Below are 17,091 nucleotides of genomic sequence, written 5' to 3'. Positions count from 1 at the left end.
CTTTGTCAGAAATTACATTATAGTACTTTTCATCATTCATTCGCTATTTTTGCTTTATTTGTCCATAGGACAATATATGTGACGGTCCCCAAAACTTTATTTTTGTGGAGTTTCTTCTTTTTCTGGTGATATTTCCGATATATATATATATATATATTTATATATATATATATATATATATATATATATATATATATATATATACATTAAAAATAGCATCAGCCAATTCTGATAAGGTTCCTCGCACCATCACCCTCTGCTTCCAGTGTCTGAGCCAATTTTGCACCCATCTAAAAACTTCACCTTGAACTCCCACTTTTTTTAGTTTGATACCCAATCTCTCGTGACACCTTATCAAATGCTTTCTGAAACTCAAGATAAATGATATCATATGCTCCACTTTGATCATATCCTTTTGTTGCTTCCTCATAGAATTCCAGCATGTTAATAAAACATGACCTCCCTCTTCTGAACCCATGCTGACTGTTCAGAAAAACTCCTGTACTTGTCATATGCTGCTTAATCTTATTCTTAATAATTCCTGTGTCATGAGAAAATCTCAGATATCCACATAACAAATCTTTCTTTGGCTCTGTCCTCACAGTTTTCTGCTGCTTATTTATGCATTTGACTAACATTTTAGCATGTAAAGGACTTACCAAAGATTGCCCCAAAACACACAACGGATTTAAAGATTCCCTTTGGTTCAATTGAAGATGCACAAAAAGAAGCGGACAATATTCAAGAGCACTGTTTATTAATTTGGAAAGTACAGATGTACAGCAAGATGTATAATGAATAGCCATTTATTCATCACAGGAATAACTTTATGTTGCAATGATAAGTAATGAAGAAACCTGTTCTAGAGGATACTCCAACCTGTCACCAAGGGGTACTGTCATTAATAGTTCTTTCAAACAAAAAACATTAAAGAAGAAAATTAATGTAACAAAAATCTGTACACAGTTATTTGCGTGTCCCCAGTACTCGCCAACAAATGTATTCTTTTTTATTTATGGTGGTTGGTAACAAGTATTCAACCACAATATCCACAACAAAGTATTTTAAGGATAATACACATAAAAAATGAAATATTTCCATTTTCTTAAGCTGAGGGTGTTCTAGCCAAAATGTTTGCTTAGTTTCGTGTGAGCATCCCTTGCTTTGCCATCTGCCACTTGCACTATGAAGGGAAGGCCAGTCAAGACATGCACATGATTGCAGAAGCAGCATTACCTTCCAACATTTAAAGATGCTTCTACAACTACCTGCTTGCATTCCCTTCACTTTCCCAGCTTTATTCTTTATCTCTATATCTCACAGTCTCCATTAAAGATCTTCGCTGATATTCTTTGTGCATGTCTTCATACTCTGACAGATTGTTCCTTGGTCCTAACCGTGGAAGGCTAAAGCGTTTGGCAGCATTCTCACTATTTGGGGAATGGATGCTGATATCACAAAGAGCATGGCTGGGTGTCCTAGGCGTCACAGTAAATGTCATTAGGTTATGACTTTGATCTGTATACGTGTGGATCCTCCTGACTGGGCTCTTGTTATTGAAATTTGGGTGACGATCTCGGGCTCTTGCTACTGCCTCATCAAAGGATAGACTCGTCACTAGGGGAGCACCCGCATTACGGGAACTTCTCTTTAACCCTTCTTCAAAAGCATGGTCTGTACTTTCCAAAATACACTCCAAACTACCCCGGTTCTGTGTGACTTTCTCTTCTCCATCACTGTCCCTCTCACCTTCACACTCACTTCCTTTTCCTTGAAAGTTAATTTCATTCTTTTGGTGTTTCAGCTGTAGTGCAGGAGGCAACTTGGAGAACTGCGGTTTGGGAGGCACAACAGGCACTGATTTCACTTGGTACAACTTTGGCTGCATGCTGCTTGAGATAGACACTAACTGCATAGGGGCACCACCTGCATGCAACAGTGCCAGGTCATCCATCTGTTTATTAACTTGTGTTCCACTCAGTCCTTGTGGCATCTCTTCGACATTAATGAACTCCTGTCTGATTTTGTCTTTAGTACTGTCCTCAGGTTTTAGAATATCTTCATTGTTTTCAGCAGAATGTGCAGTGAGTTCTTGCTCTAAATGTTTGGTTTTGGCTTCCTTATCTTCCTGATCACCAGTATCACTCAGAATAACAGAATATTGTCTGTTTAGACTTGCTCTAGGATTTACCATGGACTCTGTAGATTTTGCAGTTTCATTCTCACCATCTACATTACTTTTTATAGCTATTCCATCAACCGTATCAAATTCATAATTGCTCCTACCATTACTGTTAACCTCGGTCAGTGGGGGATATTCTATATCCCTCAGCATCATTTTACATTCAGCTGATGGTGGTCCACTCTGACTGTCCATCACAACAGGTGAAGAATGGCAGTCCCCCTCAGTATCTACCAAAACATCTATGGTCTTTTCAACTTCAGGTATCTCAGACACTACAGGACTGAGACAGCAGAGACGCAACTCTGGGCACTGCTGTGTGATCAGATCATGTTCAACATCCACAAACTGAGGTGGATCATGTGACCATCCAGCAGAGTCATTACCAAATTGGACATCCTGAACATTTATGTGTTTTTCCAGCATTGTGTTTTGAAGTTGTTGCTCGAAAATATCAGGGACATCATCTTGTTTTTCAAAATGAATTTCTGTCGGGATTACAATGAGACTTTGAGGCATGTCAGAGTTGTTGTTAGAGCTGAGGCTGTCACTTGTTGGATGTGAATTTTTGTCAGCATGACTGTTAGCTTTCAGCATAAGTTCAGCTTCCAGTAGGAGTCCATTTATTTGGTCACATGCTTCTGATAAATTGCTGATAGAAAAAAAATATAAAAAAGTTTAATAGAAAATCTCTGTAAAGATGTATGCCAAAAGAAGGAGGATGATAAATTTATTATTGAAATAACCAATTTCAGGTTCATTCTTTTTGCCCTTATTGTTTGAGTCAAACCCTGTTCACTTCCTTCATAGCACAACACAGACCACAGACCACACACCACCAAAGAGTGTTCTTATTCCTGAAACTGAAATCTTTACTATTAGCTTCACAGCTAGGAATGAACTTCAGTTCTCACTTTATAGCCCCTGCTGAGGATTGTTACAAGTTAGTCTAAGTGAATGAGCTAAAAATGGCCTTCCATGGGCCACACAGTCTATGCCTACAGGGAGAAATTCATCATAACACGCCCACACAATAAACATTTTTTTACTGAAATATTACATCTAATTCATTATAATTCTGTTCTGCCTTAGAGTTTCCTCAGCTAGGTCCATGTGCTTCAAGCCCAGCTGTAGAAACAATTGACTTAACCAGCTAACGTAATCAAAAACTGCATTCACACGTTTCTATACTTTAACAGGCTTGCAGCTTCATGAAGTAACAAGGGGACATGGAGGACAGATTTGTCCTTTAGTGACAGTATGGTTTAACCATGAATACTTACCGTGGTGGATCATCTATCATTGGTCTTTCATTAGCAGTTTCTAGGTCTTTAGGTATTTCTTGAGTGGGCTCTGCATCTCTCAACACTATTGAACCTTCATCCATCATGGGGGTGATTGGTTCATATTGACTTAACTGACTTAGCTGTCCCTTCAATTGTTCATTGCCCAATAGCACAGTCTCTTTCACTTCTTCGACTTCATCACTTGGAGATGCTGAATCAGCTTCATTTGAAATGAGAATGAATTTTTCAATCTCATTACTTTGCACATCTGTTTGTTGAAGTATTTCTGTTTGTGGATAATTTATGTTAAGACACTCAAGGTGTCCTGAAATGCTGTGGAATTCGTCATCTTCAACTTTGTCCTCTTCATATATGCCTTGTTTTGGAAGGATCGGAAGAGAACAAAAGGCTGGTTCATACATTTCACTGCCAAAACTAGTGCAGTACTCCTCGTCTTCATAGCAAGGTGGTTCAACAGAGAATTCTTCAAACTGTAAAGACATTACAAATATTATCATATAGTTATACAAACCTGATCTTGTGCACTACTAAGTAAACACAAAACATGCTATACTAAATTAAGGCAGACTGACTGCTTAGTTTGATTGAATTCCCCAATCACAAGCTATGTTTTCAATAAAACAAATTCCCATTCCATTACAGATTTATTTATCACCATTGTCAGGTAGAGAGTGCCATCTCCCAGTGTCCTGGCAGGTCACCTGTACACTATTTCATATTTATTCAAAAGATTCTTGCTTTATGTGTCTTCTCTTACTAATTTGTATAGAACTTGCATCCCTGCACCATTTGACTAAACTGATTAGGACTGAATACTTAACACATTTATGGTAATTTCCCCAAAATGTGTCGGAAACTTTCTTGGACTTTCAGTCTGAGCTAGTTAGAATCTGACTTTTGCCTCATCATGGGATCAGGCTAACTCCTGTTTTTCATTTTGTGTCATGAAATGGACTGGCATACTGTCAAAAAAGTAACAATTTAAAATTGTTATTTAGGTTGAGATCACTTATACTACTATTACAGTAACAACTAAACAAAGGAGACAAAATAAAGCTTGAATTGCAACATGGGAAACTGGAGTTGTCTTGACTAATGAGGTGGAGTAAAGCATGAACTGCTTGGCAGAAGGTTACTGCCATGTTTCTTACTAAAGCTACATGAATCACAACACAGTTGGCAATATTTCTTTATTACAAATGTAGTGGGAGCAGTATATTTTTGTATAGACAGCTAGTACTTAGGCAAGCAGTTTCTTCAAATCCAAGCACAGGCACTACCCATTCTCCCTAAATATTTTGTCATGTTGTCATTCAGGCACTCAAATTTTACATTTTTTGTAACAGCTCTATCCAATTAAAAGTTTATCTTAGCTACATTACAAAGTGGTAGCCAACTGTTAGTAAGGTGACAGTCCTTAGCAGGCCACACTCATATACACTATTAGACTAACTGAAACTAGGTCAGTTTAAAGTCTCCAATCCACCTAACAAATGCTGTGTGTTGGGGTATAGGTGGACAACTAGGGAAAAACTGAGCAGAAACAGGGAAGACATAGTGAAGATTCAGACCCAGTCTCCTGTGTGAAACATAGCTTCCGCTGTGCTAATACAACTGGAAAGGTTTCTCTAATAACTAATAAGCATTTAAACATGATTTACAAAATCAGCAATGCCTTGGTTATATTATAAATCAATTTAATGGTAGCTTAAAAAGTATCAATTTCTATCAAAACATGCCTCTTTGAATATGCAAATCAATATAAATAGCCCCTTATGTTCTACGTTCTGTGTAAAGACAATGGCAAAAGCATGGGGGAAAAAGAAGAATTTCAGCGAATACAAAGTAGAGGCAAGGAAAAACGTACTATTTGTTGGTTTAAGCAGTGATATAAACAACAAAAGGAAGTTGATCGAGTGACAGAGTGGCGGAGAAACTCGAAAGTTCAAGTTCAGAAAGTAGCACAGTGCCCGAAATAAATAAGAAGTGGTCAGATATCAAAGTTGCTGTGAAAAGGTGAGTCGTAGCCCACCGTCTGAATGTCATATGGAAGTGTATTAGGGTACAGAGAAAAGGAAAAAATAACAGGGACACAGTGGGGAAGAAAAGGTGAAAATTTCCACTTTAATCACGTAGTTTATTTTGTCATTAAAGTAGAACATCATAAACTTCATCTTAAAATTGTTTAATTTAATAGTTTCTCAAATCCCATCGTAACTAAAGTAGCATAAATGCTTTGTATTGTATGTGTTCTTCTACGTACTCTATGTGAGTGAATCACTATGTGCTTCTTAAATGGGCTTTCTCTTCCGCCGACAGGACACAGAATACATTACGTTCATGATATTACAGCTCTCTGAACAATTTAAATACTAAGATGTATGCTTGATATCATTTTCATGATGATAGAAATGAAAGCATGTATAAAACATTGGGGCATGTTGGTGCAGTGGTAGGGACAAGCGGTCCCCCATCCAGAGATTGTTCCTGCCTCCTACAGGATGCTTGCTGCGTTGTGCACAACCTTCGAAATAATTTACTGCAGCAGTACTGTCTCTTTCAAATGTACTACCCCCCAATTCCTCTCCTACCTTTTCTTTCTCCAAATAACCAATCGCCACACAATCAGCTCTTTAATAAATGTCAAGCCATCTGTAAGCTTAGAATGGTGATTCTTCAAAACTTTAAAGGAACATTGAAATATCTTTGCAGTACATGTTTAATTATTCCATCCATCTATCCATCCAGGGTCACGCCAGTTCCAGCAAGCATAGACCATGAGGCAGGAACAATCCATGAATGGGGCGCCAGCTCATGCGCCACTGAGTCTTCACATGTTTAACCATTAACAATATACATTATTTAAATGAAGTTAAAAATGTATCTGTATAATGTAATAAATATACTTTACTGCATTTTATCTTAAAAATGATATCAAGAGCTCCAAGAAGACAGCGCTTGAAAATCTAGTCATCATCATCTGTAAATACACGCTCTCTTCTATTTAATTGAATTGAATTCCTTTACTGTTATTGTATGGTACAATGAGATTCAATATGTAAATCCTTCATAAACTTATTTTCCTATAAAATGGTAAAATAACAATAACAATAATAATAAAATGATAAAAAAACAGTGAAAAATATACAATATGAAAGCATAAGTGGCTCAGGTTGTGCAATATTACAACTGTAATGCAAGTTTACAGTGAGGTGATTGTACTTATAAGTACAAACAGTTCTATCAGGAGCACTTGATGGACTGATTGAGTTCTTTTAGAGCTCTTCGGATGAAACTGTTTCTGAACTGCAAGATTCGTAAAGGAAAAGCTCTGAATCGTTTGCCGTATGGAAGAAGTTTAGATAGACTGTGCACATGGCCGAGGAAGTGTGTGCTAGATGCTGTATCCTGATAATTCTCTTTCCGATCAGCTGCTGTAGAGCTGTGAATGCACACTCAGATACAGTGGGTTAAATAGTGCACTGAGAGTAACAACGATAAAGTGACTATGGTATTTGGAATAGTTTGGCCATTCGGAGCACCATTATATGGCTACAGGTTGATTACAATCAGATGCCTTGAACTAAAAAACACTATGCGGTTCATTTCAGTGAATCTAAAAAATAAAGGGAAACCACACAGGAACAGTAGCACTGCTTTGATGCTGGGTGCCACCAGTTTGCAAAACCGAATGGAGAACTTGCGTATGCAAGGGATTGAGTTGGCTTGAAAATGTGCGTGGCTTTACATCAAGTTTAGTTTTTATACATTGCGATGTGATCGTGGAGACGAACATATGCAACATTTTTGTGCATGCGCACCGTTTATGCATGAGGTCTCAAGTGATTACAAACTTTTGAAAGATAGCGAGTATTTTTATATCTAAGTATGTATGTGTGTGTGTGTATTTGTGTATATATACATATATATTTATATATATATTTAAAGTGTGTATGTAATAAATGTAATAATAACTAGGCACTTTGACAACAAATGAGAAAAAATAATACTGACAGAAAAAATTGACTGACACAGATTTGGACAGAAATAAGTCTTAACTGCCTTAATCAATCAACATGAAGTACCCATAGAAAAAGATTCACACCAATAATTGGCATTGTTTTCACATCTCCATAATATACACACCATCCTGCAATAAATAAACCTAAATATTTCAACCAAAAAGTTATTGTCACATGAAAAATAAAGATATCTCCCAACCTGCATCCCATTTCTGGGCTCCAAGATATCCGATTCATCTAGAAAGCCGAATGTTTCCTGGAGGTCAAAAGGCAAATCCAGGTTTTCAGGTGTATTTTGTTTAAAAACATTGGCCCGCATATCTGAAAACAAAATAAAGTTTACATATTGGAAACATTGCCTGAAATGTCCAGGTTGTCAACAGCTGGCACACTCTCCATGAACACAGGAAATTGAAATAGGACATTGATAGTCATGAAACTGAAAAAAGGACTAAGGGTGAATGAGGACACACAGCAATAAGGGTAGGTGCAAATCAGTGCATACTGCTTTTTATTACAATGTTCCAAAATCAAATAAATAAAGTGTGGTGCTTCTTCTAAATAAATAATCTTTGAATTTAATGCATTGGTGAGGATAAAAACAATCAATAAATAAATTCTCTCTGTCATTATAGGATATAGCGGGTTGGATAATGGATGGATTACAATCATAGAATAAAGCAATGTAGATGTTGGCTTTCTGTTTTCCCGTCTTTCCCCCATCCCAGGGTGTCTTTCTCCTTCTGTCTCCCCAGTTCACTCTGCAGGTCCTACAGCTAGACTGAAATATCCATAGCTGTGGTCCCCACCCCCCCCCACCCCCCCCCCCCTCCAACTCTCATCCTGACCACCATTCTTCACTCGAGCTGAACCTCCATCTTTCAATCCCTCCTTGGCATCTACATGATCACTAGGAGTCTCTGCTGTTTCCCCCACTCCTCCAAACTGTTTAGCTGGGGAAGATACCCTGGAATATTGCTCCTTCCACTCCTTCACAACATGCTTTTCCCACTCTTGATTTTGCATTTTTCTCACTTTTGGTTTCTCTTTCTCCTAATCTACTCTGAAATACTCAAGCTCCTTTTACTCTACCATGGGCTTGGTGTTCTAATTACAACACGCAGAAAGTTAATGAAGAAACTGGAACCAAACGTACACTCACATGCTAGCACGATTAGTCCTAATCTCCCCACTTTACACCACAAGGCAGCATGACAATGCACACCCATGGAGCCTAAGCAGCACCATTTTTATTTTAAAAACTGCCTACACCACATACCCCTATCATGATGTACCTCAAGGCCACTTTCTTCAGGCATTCTGAGAAAAATACCCTAAGTGTATGGATTACAATAGTTTTGTGAACTAGGAGTATTTGGAAATTGCTTGCCATGGTTATTATTTTCAGTAAGATTTCAATCACTTCAGTGTCAAGTCCACCAGATTATTTGTAAGATGTGAATACAAATGTAAATACTAATAAACACAAAAACTCTTCCAGAGCATAAGAGAGCTGAGGGTAGAAGATAAGAGAGCATTCTCACAGCTCACACTTTAATTTAATTTAATATAAGAAAACTGCTTCAGCTTTTCTCACCCATATATTCAGGCTCATCTCCAAAGTCTGGGCTTTCTTCTTCCTCCTCCTCCTCCTCTCCTCCATTACTACTGCTCTCTCCTGTTTCACTTTCTTCATTATGGCATTCTGTCTTGTCCTCTTGTTGTAATTGGTCTTCTTTTATTGTACTCTTACTCTCAGACAAAAATGGCTTCTCTTTGCATTCCATCATCTTAACTGAAAAGGGAAAAACACATAAGAAAATCACTGGGGTGTTTGATTTGTATAATATGGAATTATAGGTGCCAAACAGAGGTACGAGAAGTGTGTGCATCATGTCTGTGAGATGATGTTCTTGGGCGGTCACTTTCTCTGACTTGTTAGGTGGAAGAACAAGAAGGATAACTATTTCTTTTTACCCATCATTTATAAAATCTGGAGTTAAAAATGATTATGTGGAACTCCATGTGTGAAGTGATAAACACTAACTAATCCAAAAACAGAAAGTAAGGCTTATTATTGGATAAATATGGTTCAATTATACACTTTTATTAAGAACTTGCCACTTATAAATGATTTCAAGAAGACATTAACCTGGATAATGAAATATACAAGCGCATGGTGGAGCAGTGGTTAGTGTTGCTGCCTCATAGGTCCAGGAGACTTGGTTCAAATCCTAGCCTCAATTCTTTCTGTGCTAGGTTTGCTCTGAATGATGACATTTTCTGCTTAGTACAGTTTAGAGACATGTGGGCCAAAGGAAAGTATCTCAACACCATGAGCTTTACCTTGCATGTTTCAAGGATGTGTGTTAGATTGTTTAAAAATCTTAAGTTGGCTAAGTATGAATAAGGTGCATTTGTATGTGCCCTGTGTGATGGATGGAGTAGCACCCTGTCCAGAGTTGGTTCTTACAGTGCACCAGCTTTGGAAACCTTAATCATGAAAATTGATAGAAAGTCTGTCCATCAAAGATGGTTGCACTTGTGGTAGTGGTATCTAAATATAATGCAATTTCTTTATCTTTAGTTGCTTTTTTATTATACAGTATAATATATCTGAGGGTTTTTTAGAAGCAATGGCACTGAGCAGCCCCACAGATGTGGCTGATAATTCATCTAATAAAGACACAATGAGTACATCCTGCCACTGAGTGCTAGTCATCAGGAGATTGGATGGATGCCTAGGGTATATCTATTTTTGGCCTGGAACACATTTTTATGATTGTCTCTTCCATTTTAAAAGTAATGTACACATAGTTACTATTCATTCAGTATGTACTCCACTAGATATGTGAAAGCACTTTATGGAACTAAGCACATCCATCACTGCGCACTTAATGACTGTGCTCTATAAATACAACAGTAGGTGTGGTGTCTTGCACTAGATGCTGGTAACATCAGAATCTTATTATTGACTTATACCTTTGTGAACAAGAGGACAAAATGGCACCGAAGTGACTGGCACAGTCGCCTCACAGCTATCTAACAGACTTAAATTTAACTTTTGGTCCTGTTACTCTGTGTGTGGTTTTTGCATGCGCTCTGTTGTCTATGTTAGGTTTTTCTCGGGGCTCCAGAGAGATAACAATCTAAATAGATACTGAATGAATAAGTGTGCTCTACTATGGATGCCATTCTTGTCAATTCTTTCCAGCCTTGTGCCACAACCATGTGATGGAATAAGGAGGTAAAAAAAAATGGGTGAATTATGAACTCAGTGAGCCATAACCAGTCATTAATATCTGCAAATTAAATATTCACATAGAATATGAACATTAATTTAAGTGTATATGAAATACAAATTTAGCAGGTATAACCAATATATAACCTCCTGGACTTTTTCTAATTTTATTTCATTATGTAAAAGAATCATACTGAATTTACGCAGAAATTTTACCACTGGTCAACTCTAGAACATAGTTTCTTAAACTATGGCTCAGGAATCAAAATGGGTCATGCAGGGTTGTGACTCACCATTGTGTTCAAAGGGCCGCGTATGGTTTGCAAAATGTCTCACTATGACTTGTCACCGACAGATAAAGTAATCAACATTGCTCTGCTATGATTGTTGGCACTGATTCTCCAGGGGGGGAAAGGTATGATTATTGGAAGTGATCCTCCAAGGGGAGATTTAAGGGCCGTCATGGACTGGGTCTTGAAGACACTAAGAAGGGCAAGAATGGGTCACGAGAAAAATAGTTTAAGAAACACTACTCTAGAATGTCAAAATGAAATTAAAATTTTATAGATCCCTCTAAGTTAATTATTAATCAGGACATTATATCTTTCATATGCTTGGTGTGTGTTTGTGTGGGTGTGTTTGTGTGTGTCCTGCGGTGGGTTGGCACCTTGCCCGGGATTGGTTCATGCCTTGTGCCCTGTGTTGGCTGGGATTGGCTCCAGCGGACCCCCGTGACCCTGTGTTCGGATTCAGCGGGTTGGAAAATGGATGGATGGATGGATTATATCTTTCTTGCTTTGTGCCTGATGAGGCCGGGATAGGCTCTGGATTGGATTAAGCAAGATGTAAAATAGTCTGCATGTTATGCTATATTGTGTATGTTATGTCACGTTACATTATGCTGCATTGTTTTGTTATGTTATATCACATCATGCTGTGCTGCATTTCATTATCCTCTGTTATATCATGTTGTGTAGTGTGCTATGTTATATCATGTTTTATTATGTCATGTTGTGTTATATTATGTCACATTATGCTGTGTTGTGTTTTGTTATCTTATGTAATGTTATTTGTGGTATGTTATGTTATGTCACATCATATTATATTATCTTATGTTGTGTCATGTTATCTTATGTCATGCCATGGTGTGTTGCACTGTGTCATACCATGTCATGTTATATTATGTCTTGTTATGTGTGGTGTGTTATGTTATGTCCAATCCAGAATTTGCAGCAAGAGTTGAAAATTGTATAAATCAGCTGCCCACTTCAAGCTTGAAGGAGCTGGAATATTTCTTTTAAGAAAAAAGGTGCAAAAAGTGGTAATCACTTACTCTGATGAAATCACTGAAATTGACCTTTGGGGGAGGGGGGAGGGCTGCATACATTTTCTGTTTGTTTTAAATACCTTTGAAGAGTTTCTTGACATTTAATTTTAATTTGATATGCTAGTTTTGTTTTTCTTAAAATCCATGGCAAATTATAAAAACCATATTTAAAATCCCTACTGTATTGCAATAAAATACATCAAAGTCTCATAATAAGTCTCATTTATTATAACCCTATCTCACTATATAAGCATGTTAAACCTTAAATGAATAAATCATCTATGTGCACAATTGAAATACACCACAACATTATATTTAAATGTTGTCACACACGTGCACATGGGAAACAGCTGAAGGGCCTAAATACTTGTAATTCTACGCCAGGCCAGGGGGCGGCGGAGTGTACTGACTATCTCTCTCAGTCCCTTGCAGACCTGTCCTGGGAAATCCCGCCTCTTGCCGGCCCCAAGGATGATGTCACTTCCGGACATGAGGACGCCACTCCCAGTTCCTGCAACACTGACGTCATTTCCTTTCCAGGCCTTTAAAACTGCCATCTTGCCTCAGTACAGGCAATTCTGTTCTGGACTCTGAACTATACACATCGTGTACATAAAAAGAGCAATTTTGCAGCCGAGCATAATATACGGGTGGCTGCCCCAACCCTTTATGATGTCTCCGACTCATTCTTGTGACAGTGGCGTAGTTGGCAGGATGCAGCTTTCCCAGAAGAAACCAGGAAGGAACCATGAAAGTACTGAGGTAGGAGAGTACCAGGGCCGTGTTTCTGGGTGGGTGGCGTGCTCAGCGATCCAGAGTGGCACGGTGCAGTCTTCGCTCCCACCAAGGGACAACGAGCCCCTAGTCCTACACAGGGAGAATGTGGAGGAGACCCACCGACGTGGGCTGGTTCCTGGGGGGAAAACAAAAAGGGCTTACTATGTTCTCCAAGAGGAGAGGACTGATCCGCCCATTGGGACCAAGGTCCTAGAGACATATGGGCTATCCCCAGACCAGCAGGTAAAACCCCTACAGACTTGGGAATATGATCCTGAGAGATCAACCCGGGAGCAAGCTTATGCTCTCTGGGAACTAGTGGCTCAATGGCTGAGACCCTTTGAGCTAAACACTAGACAAATTGTGCAGCAGGTAGCCTGCTTTATCTTGCTTAAAGGTCTTCCCAATAACTTTGCCCAGCCGGTCTGGGGAGACTTTAATTCCATGGACGAGCTAATAGCTCATTTAAGACCTAAGCCAGCCTCAAAATCTGTGAGAGCAGAATGGTCCTCTAGTGGACTCCGTAGGGATTACGTCCCACTGTATAAGTTCCTTCCATATAACCTGAAGCCTGTCCTGACGTCCCTGGGGCGCGGGGTGGGCCGCTCACGCAGGAGCGCGGAGGGATGCGGGTGGAAGGAGGGAGGACAGTTATGTGCACTCACAAACCCCCTGGCTACTGGTCATATGGGAGTGGTAATAATCAATGGCCTTAGAGTTACAGCACTTCTGGATTATGGCAGCAACATCTCTATTGTTGATTGCCGTTATGTACTACTGAGACAGGGGACGAGAAAAAAGACCAGTATCCGGTGTATACACGGTGAAACATGTTCATATAAAACCACCCTGTGTGTCATCAGCTATGAGGGAGTGGTGAAAAAGTTCTCCGTGGCAGTCCACCCACACCCACCTTTTCCTGTGATCCTAGGGCGAGACTGTTCTGACAGTAAATGCGGTGTACTGATAACCACTCCTCGTAACTAGGCCTAGTCATAGAAGGAACAAACCCGTCTCAGGCTGTTTCCACACCATGTAACCTGCCAGAGGAAAGAGATACGGAAGACTCCAAGGAGGACGGGGAGGTTCCTGGGCCGTCGCACATAAACATGTCATCAACCCGGGCCTCAACAAGCCGGGAGGACTCCCCGCCCCTTGAGGTCAGACCGGACCCTCTCTCCGAGTTACAATTTCAATTCAATGAAACACCGGCGTCTTTCAGGAGAGAACAATGGAATGACGACTCCCTGAAGTTTGCTAAAAATGCAGTCGTGCTTGTCAATGGCCAACGCACTCATCTGCCCATGCCTCGCGGCCCTCACTTTGTACTTGACAATGATCTGTTATATTGAGTAGCTGATTATGAAGGCGGAGTGTGGAAGTTGTTGCTAATCCCACGAACCTACCGGCGGCAGGTTTGTGAGTTAGCACACGCCCACCTCCTGGGAGGCCATCTAGGCACCGAAAAGACTTTAGAGTGGATTAAGCTCAGATTTTATTGGCCAGGAATAAATGAGGAGGTTCGCCATTTTTGCATTTCTTGTCCAGAATGTCAATTACGGCAAATTCCTAGGAAGGACCGCGCTCCTCTCGTTCCCTTTCCCCTGATTGATGTTCCCTTTGAGCGTATTTGGGTCGACATAGTAGGACCTCTAGAGCCCTCGGCCCGAGGACATAAATATATATTAGTCCTTGTAGATTATGCTACCTGATATCCAGAGGCAGTTCCGTTGCACTCTGCCACTACTAAAGCTATCGCACGGGAACTAGTGGGTGTATTTGAATGTGTCGGGATCCCTAAAGAAATCCTTACGGATCAAGGGAAGCCCTTTACCTCGGCGACGTTCAAGGAAATGGCCAAGTTACTCAAAATAAAGCACTTTAGGACCGCGGTGTATCATCCTCAAACCGATGGTCTTGTCGAGAGGTTCAATCAAACTCTCAAACAAATGCTGCGCAAGGTGGTCAGCGGGGACGGGAGGAACTGGGAGCAGCTCCTCCCCCTCGTACTCTTTGCTTATCGGGAAGTCCCACAAGCCTCTACGGGGTTCTCCCCTTTTGAACTATTGTATGGACGACAACCCCGAGGATTATTGGATGTTTTAAAAGAAGGATGGGAAGGAGAGGCTCTTCCCTCTGTCAATATATTAGAGTATATCGCACAGTTACGCGATCGATTCGGAAAAATCCGACCTATTTTAAAAAGTCACATGGAAGAGGCGCAAGCAGCACAGGCCCACTACTATGATCGTGGCACAGTCCACCGGGAGTTCCAACTGGGGTATCGAGTCATGGTATTGGTCCGTAACCTTGCATTCAAAGTTGCTTGCCCATTGGCAAGGCCCGTATGAAGTTAAGGAGAGGAAAGGGCTCGTCGATTATTTGGTGAAACAACCCAATCGTCGGCCGAGCGAGCGGGTGTATCATGTTAACTTGCTGAAGCCGTGGAAGGAGAAGGACCCTGATCCCTCCTCAGCTCAGCCCCGCTCTTTCTTTGCTCAGAGTGACAGCCTTAACTTCGGTCCCGACTTGAATGCTAAACAGAGACAGGAACTTGAGACAGCGATCTTGTCCGTTCCGGAGGTAGTCAGTGAGCAACCCGGAAGGACCTCTCTGATTGCGCATGACATCGTGACAGAACCCGGAGTTGTCATACGAGAACGGCCATATCGTCTTCCCGAAGCAAAGAAGGCAGAAGTGGAGCTTGAGATCAAGCGCATGCTGGAGCTAGGTGAGATTGAGGAAAGTTATAGTCCCTGGTCCAGTCCAATTGTCTTGGTCAGTAAGCCCGACGGGAGTTGGAGGTTTTGCAACGACTTCCGTCGACTGAATCAAGTCTCCCAATTTGACGCCTATCCAATGCCTTGCGTGGACGACCTCCTCGAGAGACTTGGACAAGCAAAGTTTTTGACCACACTTGACATGAGAAAGGAGTACTGGCAGGTCCCTTTAACGGATTCTGCGAAGGCTAAGACCGCGTTTAGCACCCCTAGTGGGCACTGGCTGTACACGGTCCTCCCATTCGGGTTACAAGGGGCTCCGGCAACTTTTCAGCGTCTGGTGGACAGAGTGCTCCGGCCCCATAACGCGTTTAGTGCTGCCTATTTGGATGACGTTGTCATCTATTCCAGCACATGGAGGGATCATGTGCGGCAGGTGGAAATGGTATTGCGGACACTGGGTGAAGCCGGGCTTCGAATTAACCCAAAGAAGTGTTTCTTTGGATTAAAAGAAGCTAAGTATTTGGGCTACCTGGTGGGTCATGGTGCAGTGAAACCACAGTGCTCCAAGGTTAATGCCATATTAAATTGGCACCGTCCGAATACCAAGCGACAAGTGCAGACTTTTCTCGGGTTAGCAGGGTTCTCCGAGAGAGCAGCACCCTTGACAGACCTTACAAAGATTAGGGCCCCAAACCACGTGGTATGGACTGACAAGACTGCCTCTGCATTTTGTGACCTAAAACAGGCCCTTACATCAGCACCCATATTGAAAGCACCCAACTTTTCACTTCCTTTTATACTCCAGATGGACGCTTCGGACACAGGCCTGGGGGCCGTGCTGAGCCAAAGTGTCAATGGTGTTGAACATCCCTTCATGTACCTGAGCCGGAAATTGTTGGATCGGGAGACCAGGTATGCAGCAGTGGAACGGGAGGCTCTTGCGATAAAATGGGCGATTACGCAGTTCGAGGTACTACCTCTTGGGCCGTGAATTTACTCTGGTGACGGACCATGCACCCCTCCAGTGGATGGCCCTTTACAAGGAGTCTTGACCTCCAACCTTATAAGTTCTCGCTTGTTCACCAGAAGTGTTCTCTCCATGCCAATGCGGATGCTCTCTCTCGAGTCCACGACCTCTCGGACAGCTCCGCCCGACCCAGTGGGTCTGGGCTAAGGGGGGGCCTTGTCACACACGTGCGCATGGGAAACAGCTGAAGGGTCTAAATACTTGTAATTCTACGCCAGGCCAGGGGGCGGCGGAGTGTATTGACTATCTCTCTCAGTCCCTTGCAGACCTGTCCCGGGAAATCCCGCCTCTTGCCGGCCCCAAGGATGACGTCACTTCCGGACACGAGGACGCCACTCCCAGTTCCTGCAACGCTGACATCATTTCCTTTCCAGGCCTTTAAAACTGCCATCTTGCCTCAGTACAGGCAGTTCTGTTCTGGACTCTGAACTATACACATCGTGTACATAAAGAGAGCAATTTTGCAGCCGAGCATAATATACGGT

General features: G+C 41.3%; 1 protein-coding gene across 1 annotated transcript in view; it reads right to left on the bottom strand.

Annotated features, from left to right (window-relative positions):
• Positions 1-740: 740 nt before the first annotated feature.
• Positions 741-17,091, bottom strand: part of LOC114666480 (uncharacterized) — a 113,292-nt gene continuing 96,941 nt past the window's right edge. Inside the window, exons 12-15 of the mRNA XM_028821376.2 lie at positions 9,109-9,306; positions 7,711-7,832; positions 3,466-3,959; positions 741-2,834 (exon numbers count right to left, since the gene is read on the bottom strand). Of these exons, the coding sequence (XP_028677209.2) occupies positions 1,298-2,834; positions 3,466-3,959; positions 7,711-7,832; positions 9,109-9,306 (2,351 nt within the window). The 3' untranslated portion in view covers positions 741-1,297. The remainder of the gene's footprint in view (positions 2,835-3,465; positions 3,960-7,710; positions 7,833-9,108; positions 9,307-17,091) is intronic.

Source organism: Erpetoichthys calabaricus, chromosome 16 (genome assembly GCF_900747795.2).
Source record: "Erpetoichthys calabaricus chromosome 16, fErpCal1.3, whole genome shotgun sequence".
Classification (NCBI taxonomy): domain Eukaryota; kingdom Metazoa; phylum Chordata; class Cladistia; order Polypteriformes; family Polypteridae; genus Erpetoichthys; species Erpetoichthys calabaricus.
Note: the sequence above shows the minus strand (reverse complement) of the source record. Positions and strands in the feature narration are given on the sequence as shown.